Consider the following 18,031-nt stretch of genomic DNA (forward strand, 5'->3'; position numbering starts at 1 on the left):
TGCCATTTCTGTGCTTCTGTACCATGGCTTAATAGTAGGAAAGACAGTAAAAATGGGAGGATGCCTCAGAGGCAGAGCTAAAGCTGAACAGCCTGTTCCCAGGGTCATTTTGCTGCCATTCATCTGTCCATAACTTCACACTTCGCTACTCATCTGAAAAAACAGCTTCTTTGTAAAATGGAGGAGGGGAAAAAAACCAAACAACGAAACCAACAACCAAGAAAAAAACCAGCTTCTTCCCAAATTTAAGTAAACAATGTCAAAAACAAGTGTTCAGAGGTGGAGTCCTGAGAATTGAGACTGGAAGATAAGACCAACTTTTTTGACGTGGTGAATAAGGAGTATAAGAGCACAGTGATGTGTGTTCAAAGCTGGAAAGTGACACCTGCAATCCTTCTGGTTTTCTGGAATAAAAGATAATGGTAGGGCTGAAGCAGGAGGAAAAAAATTGCACAGTAAATCCAGGCAACAGATTCAGAGCCTGGAGAAGATGCTTTATGTGGAAACCAGCAACAAAACTTTCTGAAATTGCTTGGATGTAAAGACTAGACTCTAGTTCTGCAAGTAACATAAATCTCTAGATTAACTATCTGCTTATATAAAGCACTACTAGAGAAAGAAACCAAAAAAGGTAAAATTGGAGATTTCTAACCAAGTGGCAGATGTAGAAACTTGAAAAAAAGATAATTCTGGTACTTAACAATCACTGCCAACTGGCATCTTAAAAGAAAAGGACAAACTGTGTAGAATATCTGAGCATTTGGAAATGTACCAATATTTTATTTCAATTTAAGTATTGTGCCTCCAAACCTGCACATGTTGTACTGCACTTTGCAGTGACAATATGTTTGAAAACTTGCTCTACCTTCCAGCTGATGCAGTGACCATGTTATATTCTCCCAGAGATCCCCTTGATGTGCTGGAGAGACACCTCACACCTTCTGTACAGACTGAAATTGGAGATGTCAGACCAGAATGCAGAAAAGAAACAACCTTGAAGTCAACAACTAACATCATCAGAAGAGACAGGTATGTAGAAACAGGGTAACCTTTGCCTTTCTGTCAGCAAGCCTCAAGATCCTGCAGCCCTCAGTGATCAGAGAGCATCACTGTGAAAAGCAGCAGCTTCACCAGGAGGGGATTATCAATATTATGCATTATACTACCCCAGAGCAGTGATCCCTGAAGACATCCACTGTGAATTATTTTTTAGAGTCAAGATCTGTGACCCCTTGCTATAGGCTACTGTAAAATGTCATTCACAAACAAAGTTGGAAAGAATAATTTCAAAGGGACACCAAAATAATATAATCCACGAGCCTAAGGTTGGATGCAGAAAGCAGGTCTCACAGCACTGAAAGATTGACTCACTAGGGCCATAACTATGAAACAAGTGCTGGAAAAAATGACCACTCACAAAAAAAAAAAAAAGGCACAAAGACTACCTTCTTTTTGCAACTGAAATATGTTGCCTGTAGCTTTTTATTAGTTTCAGCAAGTGGAATAGGAGCCAGACAAGTCTAATGTAACTATTATCTCCTACTAATGTTAAGGTGAAAAGTAATGACAAAACCTTGCCTTTTTTTGAAAAAGCACCTGTTGGCAGCTGGTTTGAGTAACACATAATGCTGTCAATAATAACCCCCTGGAAAGCTGTCCCTGAAATGGAGCTTGTCAGGGAGAACCACACTGAACTACAGACAGGTTTTGCCAAATGAAGTAGTGGTGACAAGGACACGGCAAAGAAGTCTATTCAATTTAGGACCTGAATCCCAGAAAGAAATTTGTTGAGCCAATAAAGTCACTCTGAAAAAGTATTTAAATGCTGACACTTTTCCAGACAACCCTGCTTGACCTCTGGCATTTGCTGCCCTGCTCATGAGCCATTCCAAAACAATCCCCTCCTGTCACCCACGATGCCTCTTTCTTCTGCAGCATTAACAGGTAAGGGGGAGAAAACAGAAAAGGGAAGGAGGAAGTTTGACCTATGAAAGGGGACCAACAACTTCAATGAATACCATGGAAATAAACCTACTATCATGCAATTGCTTAAGATTTTCAAGCCTAAAATCAAACTCCAACTCCCCAGCCTTCAGCAGACATAGGAGGGCACCACTCACCTTTCGGAACTGCTTTTTTAGTATCTTAGTTGGTTCCTTTAAACATGCTTTTCCTTTTCTTCCAGAAACACTATGTCCGAGCTGGAAAGCCCTGTAACACAACCAAAACAAATCAATAGCAAGTTAAACACAAAAAAAACCCCACCCTGGAATAGTAAAATAATTTTTGAAAATAAATAATCTAGATGGCTAGATTTTGGATCTGTAAAGAAAGTTTGGACACAGGTTCCATGGAAAAGAGCTTCTGTGGGTCCAAATCCATCAGCTGGTTTCAAAGAAAATTCATTTCAGACCTTGTTAAGGTACCTCTTTGCCCCTTGAACCAACAGGTATGGACAAAATACATTTTGCCTGTGGGGTAACTCCTTATTCCTATCAGAACCCACCCAACCAGAGCAACAGAGGGCACAGCAGCATCTCATGCAAGTAGGTATGAAGTTGGGGAAAAGAAGGAATTCTTTCTGTAGCTTCTTTTTGGGAAATGAAAGCATGCTGATATTGGTATTTAATTTTTTAGTAGCACAGCCTTTGGGGAAGTGAGCACACAGTTCACTGAGTCCCTTAGTGAATAAGCCTGTAATAAATCTGCCATTTTTATGCAAAATCTTTGTTTTCAGAATCTGCAGGTAAACACCACTGTTCATCTCTCAATTTGGTGTTGCCATTCTCCCATTCCTACGTTTTAAGAAAAGCCTTGTAAAACACTCTTTTCCTGATACATTAAGGAAAAGGACTTTCAAACATTTTTCCTCTCCAGCTCAATTTAAGAATTGTCAAGTTCTCCTCCCTTCCCATTTTCTGTTAGTTTTTCCTCATTCCTCCTGGAAACTCAGCCATGAACAAGGAGGCAGAGCCTGTTCCTACAGCACTGATCCTGTGAAGTTAATTGCTGTGACGAGGACATGGGAGGTGATGGTGGATGAGAAGCTCACCATGAGACAGCAATGTGTGACTGCAGCCCAGAAACCAACCATGTCCTGGGCTGCATCAAAAGGCAGCCAGTAGCTCAAGGGAGGTGATTCTCCCTCTTGTGAGACCCCCACCTGGAGTACTGTGTCCAGTTCTGGAGCCCCCAACATAAGGAGGACATGGAGCTCATGGAGAAAGTCCAGAAAAGGGCCATGAAGATGATCCAAGGGCTGGAGCAGCTCTGCTCTGGAGACAGGCTGAGAGAGTTGGAGCTGTTCAGCCTGGAGAAGAGAAGGCTCCAGGGAGACCTTTGAGCACCTTGCAGTGCCTGAAGGGGCTGCAGGAAAGCTGGAGAGGGGCTTGGGACAAGGGCAGGGAGTGAGAGCACAAGGGGGAATGGATCAAAACTGAAAGAGGGGAAATTTAGGTTAGGCAGTAGGAGGAAATTCTTTAGTGTGAGGGTGGTGAGACTCTGGCCCAGGTTGCCCAGGGAAGCTGTGGCTGCCCCATCCCTGGCAGTGTTGAAGGGCAGGTTGGATGGGGCTTGGAGCAACCTGGGCTGGTGGGAGGTGTCCCTGCCCATGCAGGGGGGTTGGATCTAGATGATCTTTAAGGTCCCTTCCAACCCACACCAGTCTGGGATTCTACGATATTTTGTCACTCATGAATAGAGCTCAATGTGTGAAAGATTTTGGTAAGGCCTAAGCACCAGTTCAAGCCTATTTTTTTTCTCCTCTGATTCTTCTGACGAGAATTTTCAGTGCCAGTTTTCACTCATACAGTGCAATGATGAAACGTGCCATCTGAAGAACACCATGGGACATGCCAACAGTTTCTAAGGTTGGCTCTTACCTTTGTAACTCTGCTTAACATTGCTGCCTTCCAGCAGAACCAGAAGAACTAGCACAGCTGTGGCTCCCATCTTCAGTACTTAAGTAGAAACTGAAAACCTTACTATCAAGACATCCCAGTTAAAAAATATTAATGGGTCAGCATCAGCCTCATTAAAGAATTTTATGCCACTACTTCGATCAATGCATACAAAATGTTTACCCTGAGCTCATTAGTGAATTATTTTACCAGGTTCACATTGATATCAAAATTGTGCTGAATTCTTCTGAGAAAGTAATAAATGCAACAATTACTAGGGAACAAAGAAAAAAGCCCCTGCTCTTTGCCAAGCTGTTATCATTCTGCTGCTCACCAGCAATTAAATTTTTAGTGGTGCTTTTAGAAAACCATTTCAGGCAGCCAGTGATCACCCAAAACAAACCCACTTCCCATTAAAGAATCTGTGATCATCCATGTTTTCTGTCTCCAGGGTCAACTGCTGCAAAACATCTCTTAGACTATTTACTCAGACACTGAACACATCAACATTCTGGACCAGGTTTCCTTGATGTATAATAAATGCCCCTATCTGGCTGGCAAAGTTTCTAAATTGGCAGAGTGTTTGCATTTTAATGAAAGTAAATTATAAATAATTTGAAACACGATACTAATCATTTTTACAGCGCAATAAAATAATTCTTTTTGTCATTTTCCATAATTTACAGAGACTGCTTTTACTGTGAGGCACACCATGCTCCAATTAAAACTCTAATTAGGGCTTGCTTAGACTGAAACTTAGCTGCTACACTGTTTTCTGGACTTTTCACTTACAACTAGAAAAGTACATTCATTATCATAACATTGAAACAATTTGGACTTATACTTTAAGAAACACACCAATAAATGAAAAAAACCCAACCAACCAACCAACATTTTTTAAATTAAGAACTACCAAAGTCCCATGATAATATTGAACACAAGCTCCTCTCATTTCACCTGTGCAGATTTTCTGTTTGCTAGTAAAGGTTGGGAATTGATACTATGCAAACCCAACATGTCATTAGCACTAATACGGAAAAAATGTGACTAATATGCACAAAAGATAATCACTTCCTCTCCTACAACCAAGCCTGAGCACTGTGCCAGTCCAGAAGGAAAAGTGACAAGAGTTACACAACCAGCCTCCAACCCCAGTACAGCAGCTGACATTTTTGCCTTAAATAAAGACACACAGAGACTTTTAAAAGTTTGGTTTTATTGTTGTAGTGTGAACGCATTATTATCTAAATAAACTTTTCAACCAGTTTTACACTCTCACTTCAGTCATAAAGGTTTCAACAGGGAATGCCACACAGTATGCTGCAACCTTCACACTTGAAAGCATATATAAACATTCAGTATTAAAAGGCCTTTGCAATGTGTCTTTTAAAAACATTAGATTTATAAATCCAAGTGTATATTAAAGCAGATTTTTTTTTTTTCCAGAGACCCACTGACAAACAATTCTACATGATGTGTGAAAGAACAAGTTTGTGTGTGCTTATATTAACTCTGCTACCAACATCAAGAGCAGGAATTGAAGAGTGTTGTAGCAGTCATTGTGAGCCAGAACTTAGCCCACCATTAACAACAGTTAAATTTTGCTCAGCTCTGTTGCTGACCAGCTAAAGGTTAAGGCAAATTTCACTGTATACTTATTTTCCCATACTAAAGTAACTATATAAGGGTTATTTGTAAGATATTGAACAGAAAGTCTTTTACAGTGCTTGCAAGATGTGGCAAGAAGAAAGATCACTGCAGTTAAAGCATTTACCTTCCTATTTAGAGCAACAAAATTCACTCTTTCAATTTGTATTTAAAAAATCATTATTGAAAAGCCCAACCTTTCCAATTTTATCAGAAATGCTATTTTAGGTTTGAATTAAAACATTCAGGGAGCTGAAGAGAGATCCTAAAGCTGGTGCTCCTCTAACTAAGGAGTGTAAATTATGTACCTGCAAATGCCCAAACATAAAGAGAATCCAATGCACCATTACCTGAAGTAGACAAGCCATTAAATGAGGGACGTTTTACATGATATGATTATTTTCACTACTGAACACTGAACTTCAGAAGCTCCAACAACTCAGTAAAAATTATTTTCTTCTTTTTTAGCCAAGCCTCATTGTCACATGCCACATTCTTCAGTTTGCAAGGGCAATTTAACATCAGCATCTACTCCTGAGCTGTAAAATTTCTCTATCAATCAACACATCAATAAATAGAAAAGATATGTCTGACATAAGAAACAAGAGTGAAAACAAGCTCTTAAATACTGAAATACTGGCACGAAAAGGAGAAAAGATGTTACTGGTGGCATCCTGAAGTATCTGGACCATAAGATGTGTTAGCACAAAAAGTATCTAATAAAAAGCCAACATTCTGGCTTTGCACAATATATTTTCTACCTATTGTTAATCACACATCCATTAGCAAAGCAAACAGTAACTTTGGAGACGGAATTAGCAGTTCCCTGAACACTCTGCAGGAGCCTACCTTGCTGCTTTTGAGGTAGGATCTTCTCCCAACCTTTGATCCCATGAACCAATCAACAAAAGGCAGAATTTAGTCCCTTAGGTTTGCAAAGAGTGCACACTTAACAAGGAACATTACTATACCTTAATTGAAAAAAAGGACATTCCATATATTTCTTGGAATGTTAGAAGGCTCTTGTAAGTATCTCTGTTAAAACTTCCATCCCAGACAGTTATGAAAATGACAATACAGTGAATTGATTTAAAATAACAGTCACTTCAAACAGAAAAACTGGATTGAGAAAACAAAATGTTCCAGAAAAGAACTGTTTTGTGATCTATATTTATTCTTTAAATATATTTATATTTTTATAGTACAGATTGAATCGTTTATACATATAAATACAACCGTAGCCAGGAACTATAAAGATTTGATTTTTGGAAATAAATGGAGTAGACTTTTACACAGGTACAGAACTCCTTCAGCACATCTTTTAATTTGACTTCTGCTACAGTTGAAAGAAGCTGGAAACATTCTTATGAAGATGAAGACAATTTTAACATAAAAATAAACCAGTTCTTAGTCTTGCCTCCACACACATTTAACAGTATTTTCTCAAATCACACATACCAGTGATTACAGGGATTCAAGAGCAAGGATTCTTTTCACCCAGTGGAATCTCAGTCTGACAGACAAACCAAATCTTCTCACCAAGTCCTTACTCTTGGGTCACTTGCTCTTTAGGCTGTTTGAGCTCCATCAGTAACTCTGTACCAGCTTCTCCTGCTTTTGTGGCAAACAGAATAGCTCCCTGTTTAAAGCCCAGGACCTTCAAGCTTCTGGCATAATCTGCATATACAGCATGGATCAATTTATGTAAATGATACATTAAGGAAAATACAAATAAATAGCAAAATGAGAAAACTTGGAATCTTTCCTTTCTCTTCACTTTTTAGCTCTCCCAAGCAGAAAATACGAAGCATTCCTGCCAAAAGTGCTAATACAATATTTTTCAGCACAAATAAAGACAAAAAAGATGCTTTAAATTCTACTATTGAATTCATACAAGCATTTGTCAGGCAATATGCAGAGTGCTATTGTCCTGGTTTGAGCCAGGAGCTATAAACTAAACTAGCTATAAACCACACCAGATACACTTCAGACAGGCATAAGTACCTCCCATCATACCATGTCACAACTTAGAAAAGAAATCAAGAAACTGTGAGGTCATACTACAAGATTTGTTCAGTAGTTAGATCTGGAGTTACCTACATGACTTACTAGTAAGTTTTTTCTGTTTAAAAGCTGGTATCAGTGATGACTCTACAAAGCACCATCAGGAACTATTTACATATTATTATTTCTTGCATATATTTAAATACAAACATTAGAACAACTGTTGCAGACTGCAGCGAGCAATACTTTAGACACCTTTTAAAATACCTACTACCTTTTCAGCTCATCTGATCTTGACCTTTAACTTTCTTTGTTTTCACTGTCTCAGAACTGACTCCTTTACAAAGGACTTCAATCACTGAGAGTATGTCAGCATAGAGAGGGGGTCAGTGCACAGGATTTTTTTCCTGAGACAGTGTTTAAAAAATAACCGAGCCACTGATTTCATTAGTTTACAGTAATAATTTCTAAGTTTTGTAAAGACCATCTTATCATCTTTCTTTTTTCTCCCATACTTATTTTTGTCACTTTTAGTTTGTTTTCCAGTTCCACTGGCCTCACAGAGCATCAGGAGGAGCCAACATTATGGATTTATGCCAATGACTCCTTTCCACTTGCTTCAGTTCCTTCAAACTACACAACCTGGAAAATAAAAATAGGAACTCCTGTTCCTGTACAGACTAGTTCATTTAACTGTACATGAGTACACAGATGCAAAACCAGGACTTCAGGAAAAGGATATTCGTATCATCATTCACTTCAAATGCACCGTACTTCAGACAAGCTTCAACAAATAAAGCTGCTCTATCAAAGTACCTCATGCTGTCAGATGGAGACAAAAAGAAGATACTTTGTTAGGACATGAGAACAGAAAAGTATTCCAGGACATTTCAACAAAGCACTTGCACACAGGCTTTCTAAAATTTTGTCCCTAGGTCACATTTCTTCTGTAGTGAGGGCTGAACAAGGCTTCCAGCATCACCAAGGTTAAATTTTTAGGTGCCACCACCACACAGAATCACAGAATTGTCACTGTTGGAAAAGACCTCCAAGATCACCATGATCATAGACAGTCAATGCAAAGTTTCTGAAAGCACAAGGCCCAACTCACACAGAAAGAATCACAACTGCTATGAATTGTTACTGCTCGGCCAAGGGGGGTGAGCAATCTTAAAGCCTGCAGTAAGTTGGTGTCCCTGCTCATAGCAGGGGGATTGGAACCTGATCATCTTTAAGTTCCCTTCCAACCTTAACCATTCTGTGATTCTATGAAGTTAAATGCTGGCATATTTACTGAAATTGCAACCACAAGGTCAGTTCAAGCACACAGAAACAGTGTCTTACTGTGGTTAAAGTTAATTAAAGAAAGACATGTTAAAATAGAAACAAATGTTAGAAATCAAACTACAGACTCCCTCCCCCTTCCGAGTCACAAATGTTTAAGTAACAAATTTGGACATGAAAAAAATACAGATTGTACTTTACCTGTGCAACATCTCTGCAACTTTTGTAAAGCATCCAAGTGACAGGAGGACAAGAATGGCTTTGGACTTCAGGTTGACTTGTGGAGAGCAAAGATGATCCACCCAGCGCTTTAACACATCCGCACACTCCTCAGAGTTCAAACGGACCTGCAAGGGATGGGAAAGCCAGTTATGAAGCCTCAGCTGCTAAATCAAGAGAGCATTTTGCTTCTGCTTCTTTTTTTTTTTTTTCAGTGAAACACTTTGGAGAGAAGCAAAAGAATCTAAAATTACCAGTTTTATTATAAAAGGTACACTTATCCCTCGGATAAATGCAATACAAAGGAAAACTAGAAATACATAGGTATGAAAATACTCTGCTCAGGTCACTCCACATTTACATGTGATCAACATTATTTTTACCACAAGGTTTTTCTAAAACTTCAAGTATCAAGAAGTTAGAAATCTTTATCCTCTACTGAAGACTTAAGGTCAAAACATACTTATTTTTCTGAAGAGTGGGGATTCACTTATTTAGAAAATCTGAGTATAACTTTTTCTGTACTTTCTGCAGGAAACTAAGAGAAAGTTTATACACAGACACTAAAAGGTCATCCTTACCATCTAGCCCATTATTATTTGGAGAATTAAGGCTGTGTCTGGGTGCTTCTACTGTAATTATGTCTGCATACCAAAACAGAAGTTGATGTAGATTTATGTGGTTGGGCTTAACTTTAAAATCAACACAGATGCTACATGAAGTTAAGCACAAAGTCACTGCTTAATTACTTATTCACTTCCAGTAGTGTTTGTTGTAGTTTATCAACTCCGTACTGCTGCAGCTATACACAACTTCAAAAAACACTGCACAAAAATTAAACAATTGAGTATTCCAACCATTTTTAGGCCCTAATCCTCTCATTTGGATGACCAGGGCAGACCTCTGTGGTCAAAAGGCTGAAGAAGAATCTTCCAACACTGACTGAATGGACGAATGCAAAAAGAACTCATGATGATATTTCAAATTGATATTTCAGGGTTTTAACCTAGGACAACTTTAGCACCCTCATCAGCCTTCATACCTACATATACTAAGAAGGTGATTTATGTCAGCAGCCTGAGAACTGAGGAAGCACACACCTTTGCAAGCCACGCTGCACGATTCCACTCGCCGTAAGTTTGTAAGTAGCGACAGGCATCGGCAGCCTTATCGATCAGACACAGCAACTGCACGCCCTCTGGAAAATAAAAAGCACACTACATAGTAAGTCAAAGGAAAAAAAAAAAAAAAAGAGTTGTTACCTAAGTGTGAGCAGATAATTCATCCCCAGAAAAAGGATTTATCTTAGATCCTTAGCATATGAAGATGTTGAAAACATCCAGTCTCTACCACCCGGCTCACCATGTGATCTGGGTCTCTGTTATCACATATTTTCCTGGGCTACAGAGCTTGGAAGGACTTCACAAAGCTCTCATTTACCTTTGCCCTAATTACAAATGACAAGGAGTTCATTGGACTTCTCATCGTTAAGAGATCATGATCTCTTTAAGTCAAATAAACAGATTTCATCAATAATCCTTTATTTTAATGTTATCCACAGTGTAATTAATAACAGTGAAGAGCTAATCGTTCACAGAGTGGAAAATATTTTCTCCAGGCAAGTACAGACATTGGCACTTCCACTGCATGTCTGAGTACTTCAGTCAATCATCATACTGTGAACATTCCTTGAAAACACACTTTTTGAACCAAGTTGTGAAATGGAAAGGAAGCTAAGTCTGTCTTTCAACTTCAGGAAAATAAACCATTTTTAAATTCATTCTTTAATCAGGAAAGTGGAAGATCACAGAATCACAGAATATCAGGGGTTGGAAGAGACCTCCAAAGATCATCGAGTCCCAACCGCCCTGCCAGAACAGGACCAAAAAGCCACACACAACACAAGATATGTAGCTTTATGTGCTCAGCCTCTTTCAGTGCAACAAGTTGCTAAGGGAATTACTCCAGAAATCCATTTTCCAGTGAAAATGAATCAAAACACCTTGAGCTTGTTAACTGAGTTACTGCTCATTTTTGTGTTAACAGGTAGGTAGCTCATACTGCAACATGTAAGACCTATTCCAACTTTCTGCTCTCAAATGTCCATCAGCAGCCTTAGTAAGATCAAATTTACTAGTTAATAAGCAAATGTAAAATGAAAGTCACATTTTACCTGCCAGTTTTCCATTGGCTATCATGTTGGTTGCTACCAATTTAATGGTACTTTGAGATGGACCTGAGGAGGTGACAGTTGTGACCAAACAAGCTTTGAGTGAATCACAGTAATAATGGGCATTGTCTGAACTTGTTTCTAACAACAGTTGTACTGCTCTGTCAGTCTGGCAAGAGAAAAGAAAAAAAAAAACAACTTTGACCACAACATACTCACTTTTAAACAAAGTCTTTGTATTTCTCTCCTTTTAAAATGTGAAACAAGTAACAGTGAAAGTTATTCTAAAACAGACTATAAAAATATTTACCAGCATAGCAATAATGAAGATTCTATTTCAATAAAGCATCCTTAATAGGAAGAGCATTTAAATACCCATCACAAATACAAAGTTTAATCACAAACTAACATTCTAGAAGAGGCCAAAGAAAATTCTAATTCTGCATACTTATTTTCTTGTTTACAGAGTTATAAAAGGAAGAGAAGCATTTAAATCAAGCAGAGAAGAAATAAAACTGTAAAGATGCAGATCTCCAGGACTGATTCAATACTTGGTATTTTAAAACAAAGGTAGAATTTAAAATATTAGCTGCAGCTGAGCCCTTAACCAGCAGGGCTCATCACCCTGGTTGCAGACACCTGCCTCCAAGTGCAGTGAATTTCTGCAGCTATGTCATCTCTGCCTGTTACTAAAATGGGATGCCTAAATTTCAGACAGGGCAATTTAGTGAGGTCAGTCTACCTGTTGACTCAGTTACAGAAACAATGAAAAGGCACATTAAATACATATTAAAATACACTGATTCAATAAACTGGTGTTTTTAAGCTTCTACAAACTGGCATTTTAAACAGACTGCCTACAAACTAAGTATTTCTGACTTCTTTTACTGGTTCAAGATTTGTTGACATGCTCAAATGCACAGTGGTATAGTAATCATTTACATTGCAGCTAGTAACACCAAAGCTTTTTTTGGAAATGGATGCATCACAACTGATTTAGTAGGGAAAAGGTCATGATATATACTTCACAAATGCAACAATATTCTTCTTAGAGTATCAAAGAGCAGCTCTGCACAGTATTTCACTGCTCAGTACAGATCTGCCAAAAACTCAGACATGTCCTTTGTCACCTGAAAGAACAGTACTAAGTGCAGACCGAGTTATGCCAAAAGTGTTGGTTTTAAATTATTTGTGGGAAATTCAAATGTAATTTTTCTTTTCTAGTCACCATTTGGAAATAAATGTTGTTATAGTTTTCCAGAAAAACCTATATTCTGAAGCAGATAATACCAAACATGACCATATACCATGTCATTACACTGAGTCTGCAGTGTATTAACGTGTTAAGACAGCAAAAACTACCCAATGGGTGAATAAAAGTATAAACCTACACATACAACTTAGACCTACCTTTAGTTCAATAGGGTAAGGACATAAAATGGACTGGGAAGAGGAACAAAAACTTAAAATATTACCCACAAACCTGGCCCAAGAGAAGAAGCTGATCAGCACATTTCCTGGTGTGATCATACGTTGATCTCTTCACCTCCTGGAGATTTACCCTTTCAAGTTGGAATTTCTGCATGAAGAAGGAAAAAGATTGTGAAAATATGACTCCCATAAGAAACAAAAATAAGCATTTTAAAAGAATATTGAAGCATTCTGGGAGTATCAAAAGGCTCCCTGTTTTTAAATAATAGGGAGTCATGTAATCCAGATGTTATGGTACCAGAAATATGTATGGTGAAAAGCTCTAAGATAGTAAGAAAGTTACATTGCTGAGCTTTTTATGTTCTGATTACATTCTTATTAAATCCTTGAAATACCTGGAAGAAAGAATTTTCACACAGTATGTCATAGCATATATCCAAGGGATTAACCAACTGTTCTGGAAGGACAGTTGTGCCTGCTGGTTTTGCTGGCTTTTCCTGGGATAAGGTGTGCAAATAGTGGGCAGCAATAGTCCAGAAATGCAGCTCAGATTCATCCCCGTACAGTCTGAGAAGATACAAATCAGGATGTGAGGTATGTTTGTATTTTTACTGATGATACATAAAAACATGACACGTTTAAAACCATGGGACAAACTACAAAAGATTAAGGAATGACACTCAGCAAACCAAATAATTAAGAGGTTGGCCACAAGATTGTTACAGTAGCAATTAAACTGAGCAAAGGTTCAGCACATGAATTTGGAAATTTATATTTTATTATTTTACACTTGATCACTAATATCCTTAAATATCCTCTTTCAACCACGAGAAAGTTACTAAGTTTGAAAACCACCTCTGAATACAGACTAGAATTAGCTACAATTTAGGTAGAAGGACAAGACAGAACAAAGACGTTAGATATAAAAACCCTTGTTTGCATATAACCAATTGTGTGAAGCTCTCAATTACACTTTTGGGCATTGTACATCTAAGTGCAATGTAGTTAGCAGATCTGCATTTATGGAAGTACCACCAAGACTGAAGGAAGTTCTCTACATCCAGCAAGGAAATAAAACTATTTCAGTAAAGTAGCATTTCCATTCTCAGTCCTGAAAATGCTCTAATGCCTGAGGAACAAAGTACTTTAAGAACTGCACTAACTGAAAGGAGAATTAGTTGAGTACTTAAAACTTCAGCACAATCATAAGCACTAACAGGATCAAGATTTTATTAGGAAACCTTTGACACAGTTCTATGAATCTCTACTACCTGGCAACTAGAAGACATCTTTGCAAGAGGGTAAAATCCGGATCAAGGAAGAGTTTCTTTATGTCACTGCAAAAACAGAAAGCCATAAATAGTCTGTAAAATGCTGTACATGTTTGTTAGGTTTTGAACACAAGTAGGATATATCACCTGCAAACTGAAAACAATCAAAACAAAAATTATACCATCTATTTTCTGCACAGAAAAAAATGCATCTATCAAAGCAATAACAACAGGAAGTAAATATAATTGAAAAAATAACTGATCTCAAGGAGCAAGTCACTCTGCCAGTTTTAATACAGACAGTGAGTCTGTCAAGAACTCCTTATTTCTGTAATAAAGGGAACCACCACAAGGGTGTATACGAAGCTATAAATTAGTCTGGAGTGATTCTACACCTTCCAAGATTAATTAATTAAAAAAAATTTTGCAACTACATAATGCCCTGGCATAAGAGATCCAACATGCATGAATTTAGGTTTTCTACATACATTTGAGACTGGATAGAATTATGCTGTTATCTTTTCCCTCCTACTAAGTGAAACGACAAAAGGAAAAGGGGAAAACTTCTCTTTAATAGCTTCAAATATTCTTTTCATCATTGAAATGGAACACGAAGTTGTTTCCTGTGTAAGCAAAGCAATGTGCACAGACATTACTCTGGAAGCATATAATCAATTAAATCTTTTTAAAATTGTCTTCCTCAGAGCTTAAATATCTAAACAAACATTGAGAATGTTTGGAAATAGCAGTTTCCAGTCCAGTCTGGACCAACAGCAAAGACATCACAGAGAAGTATTGTCTAAAAAAAACTACCAATGCTCACTGGTCAATTACAAATTACACACTATCATTAATCAGTAGCTTTAAAACTCTTGTTATCAGTTGCTACTATGGTAAGTCAATGTTAAAAATTCAATACTGACTTCCATCACACTTTATATATTCAGAATAGCAAAATTTTGACTGTTGAGTCAGTATTTAACACATTACTTTGAGGTAGTTTAGTTATTTAAAATAATATTTTTGAGATAGTGTTATGGTTTATTTTTAGTTAGAAAAAATAGAAATAAAAACTTAAAATACTCAACAAAATGAATAAAGCACCACTTTAAGGGTTACATAAAAAATGAACTGCCTAAAATAAAGGCTGTCATTACTTAAGCTTATCTTTTGAGAGGCAAAATGCATTTGTTCTTCAGTGAGTTGTGAATTGCCACAAATGTCTCTTTTTGCCTTCTCTGAATTCACCAGCTTATTCAAACATGAATAGAAAAATTCTTACTTGGACAATGAATTCAACTGCTCTTGAAGAAGGTTTTTAATATTTTCATTCTCTGGATAATCACTGGATTAACCAAAAAAAAAAAAAGAAGAAAAAAGTTTCTTGTATTAATAAAAGACAAAATTATCTGAAAGAGTATTACTGGCAGTACAAAAACACAAGAGCACACATGGAAACTCTCTCTCATATGGTGAGCTTACTCATGCAAGATTCTTTGTCTAGCTATTAGTTCCAAAACAGTAATGAAAGACTTTGTTTTTTCTCAACCAGAGTCAGTGCCACAAATCTTTCTCCTACTTTTCTTTTATGCATTAACCTTAAAATTAGTCCAAGTGACAAGGCCTGTCCCATTATTATGTGACCACCAACAGGATAGAAACACAATGAAGAACACAGAAAGGTGCTCCTACTATGAGAAGTATGACTCAAGTAGAGTAAAGAAATGCCTGTTAGACTATCACTTGCAGTTACACTTCAGGAACCATCTCTGACTATTCTTACATTAACTTCTTCAACAACACTGAGCTGTTCTGTGAAGTAATTTAAACTGTAAATTGCATAAAAATATTGTCAGTACCTTAAAGTAACCAGCAGTTTTCAATAGCCCAGGGCTACCGGAGGTCAGACATAAAATACATGACCTTAAAACCTTTTCTACCTATTACTTTTAGTAATAGTGAAACTATTATCTTTTTGACTGGCCCAAAGAGTGAGGAAACTTACACATCTAACAGTTATTGTCACAGAAAGACTAATGAAAGATGCAGGATTGAAAAACAACAAACAAAACAACAAAAAAACCCTATTTTATACATAAATATATATTTCTTCTTACATGTTTGTAATATCTAGAGAATACTTCTCATTCCATGGCTGATGCAACAAGAAGGCTTTTAAAGCTAATGAAGCCCTTGGAACAAGCAGATAGGGACACCATGCAGGTTCTGAAACAAAAGGAAGAGATTCATTGCTGAGTGGATAATGTGCAATAACAGTGCGTTCAGACAACATAGAATGTACTACCTTGTTTGCAAGCACCAGAAGAAAGCCATAAATCACAGTCTTCCCATATACACAGCATGGGTTACTAGACATAAAAGCTTATCTTTACACTCAAGCAAAAACATTTTCTAGAAGGCACAGGGTTATCAACCATGCTCAAATGAGAATCTCAGGACATTCCATATTGAATTTAGCCATAGTCTCCTGGAATACATTACACTGGCATTCAGGAGTGCTGTGTGTGATGGGTATTGCTGCTACAAGGACATGCTGGAATACAGGTACAGCTAGACAAAAATGTACCGTAACGTATGGTTTAGCTTTACTTTGCCATCACAGTTTCTACAGTATAATCCAAGGATTAATACCCATCACCCCAAAAGGATGCTGTGAAGGTTAATACATGTATACATTAGCAAAGAAGATTAAAATTATAGTACTACCTGTTGTACAAATTTAAAAGCCAGTAAGCCTGTATTCCTACAAGGTTTGGATCATATGCAGTAAATTCTATCCAGGGGCTTAGGAATAAAACAAGTACCAACCAGCTACATTATTAAATAGTCAGCAATTCCCTGTACTTCCTATGCACTGAATTATGTAGGAATCTTGTAAATGGGATTTTGCAGGTAAAACATTACCACAGTGTAAAGGCAGGATGACAGCTAAATCACAGGCAACCTTAACCCTGGCATATCCTCACTTCAGTGTGCTTAGGTTTAGAACATTAATTTTTACAGCTTATTATTACAGAGCATTTATTTGATAGGAAAAGTAGCTGTGATAAATCATGTGTTTCCTCAAACATCCCACACCACAGGTCCCACATCACAGTCTTGTTTATTACATGTGTCTTAATCAAAATCTTCATGTTCTAAGGACACAGTATGAGTAAAGGCAGGACTGCCCACAAAAGACCAAAACAAAAGCAGTTATTTGGAACACTGATAACAAAAAATAGAAAAATGTAGTTAACGATTTAAATAGTTAAGTATTTAAATTCCCTACTTAAACACATGGCACAGGTGAAACAGCACTAACATCACTATTTTAGAGTTCAGTGGAAAAATCTGGTTTGAAAAGCAGTAAGTCAGTTTGCAAACTGCTCAAACTGCTTTTGATATCTGGAAGTATCAGAAAAGACTTTTTTAAACACATGAACAGAAGTTTCAAAATGATATAATGAATGATCACTGATGTAGGTTCTGACCCCTAATGGGTGTACCAAAGCTTTCTAGGTCAACTTGCTAGACACCTGGTCGAAAAGCTCTTATTTTCTTAAGTTATATTCCATTTCGGAGATTAAAATGTACAGCTTATTTAGGAGATGGAGCCTGTGGAAAAAAAAAAAAAAAAAAAAAAGAATACCCATACGACCTGAGCCTAAAAATTTAATCTGCATGAAATTAATCTATGAAAACTACTACAGCGACATCTAATCCTCTACCTGTGATGACGCTTTGTTCAAACAGAAGTGCTGAACATTTTTATGGCCAACTTTCAGAGTGAAGTATCAAGCAGTTAACACCAGAAAAGGAATCCACATACCTATTAAGTCCTGCTCATCCATTCTGAAACACGACAGTTTCATGGACAAGTCGAGAACTCTAATGCACCCATCATCTGATGCCAGGACCACCTTGTCTGAGGTGCACCAGTCCACATCCAGGATTCGGAAATTGACGTTTCTCCCGCTTCTTAAGCTGCTCACCATCTGCACCTTGAAAAGTGGAGTTGTTTTTCATTTTTAGTAGGCTCCCCATCACACAGGGCGAGATTCTGTCACGCGCCCACGAGGCTAACCACAAAATTTGCAATAAAA

The 18,031-nt window shown here is 37.5% G+C and overlaps 1 protein-coding gene across 4 annotated transcripts in view; it reads right to left on the reverse strand.

Moving 5' to 3' along the window:
- Positions 1 to 5,095: 5,095 nt before the first annotated feature.
- Positions 5,096 to 18,031, reverse strand: part of WDR11 (WD repeat domain 11) — a 40,258-nt gene continuing 27,322 nt past the window's right edge. For 3 of the 4 annotated variants that reach the window (XM_051618879.1, XM_051618878.1, XM_051618877.1), the window contains exons 19-28: positions 17,758 to 17,929; positions 16,043 to 16,151; positions 15,208 to 15,270; positions 13,926 to 13,991; positions 13,050 to 13,221; positions 12,707 to 12,802; positions 11,227 to 11,392; positions 10,154 to 10,251; positions 9,036 to 9,181; positions 5,096 to 8,372 (exon numbers count right to left, since the gene is read on the reverse strand). In XM_051618879.1, the coding sequence (XP_051474839.1) occupies positions 8,240 to 8,372; positions 9,036 to 9,181; positions 10,154 to 10,251; positions 11,227 to 11,392; positions 12,707 to 12,802; positions 13,050 to 13,221; positions 13,926 to 13,991; positions 15,208 to 15,270; positions 16,043 to 16,151; positions 17,758 to 17,929 (1,221 nt within the window). In that variant the 3' untranslated portion in view covers positions 5,096 to 8,239. The remainder of the gene's footprint in view (positions 8,373 to 9,035; positions 9,182 to 10,153; positions 10,252 to 11,226; positions 11,393 to 12,706; positions 12,803 to 13,049; positions 13,222 to 13,925; positions 13,992 to 15,207; positions 15,271 to 16,042; positions 16,152 to 17,757; positions 17,930 to 18,031) is intronic. The other variant, XM_051618880.1, reaches the window with a different exon arrangement.

The sequence above is a fragment of the Apus apus genome, chromosome 4 (assembly GCF_020740795.1).
Source record: "Apus apus isolate bApuApu2 chromosome 4, bApuApu2.pri.cur, whole genome shotgun sequence".
In the NCBI taxonomy this organism is placed as follows: domain Eukaryota; kingdom Metazoa; phylum Chordata; class Aves; order Apodiformes; family Apodidae; genus Apus; species Apus apus.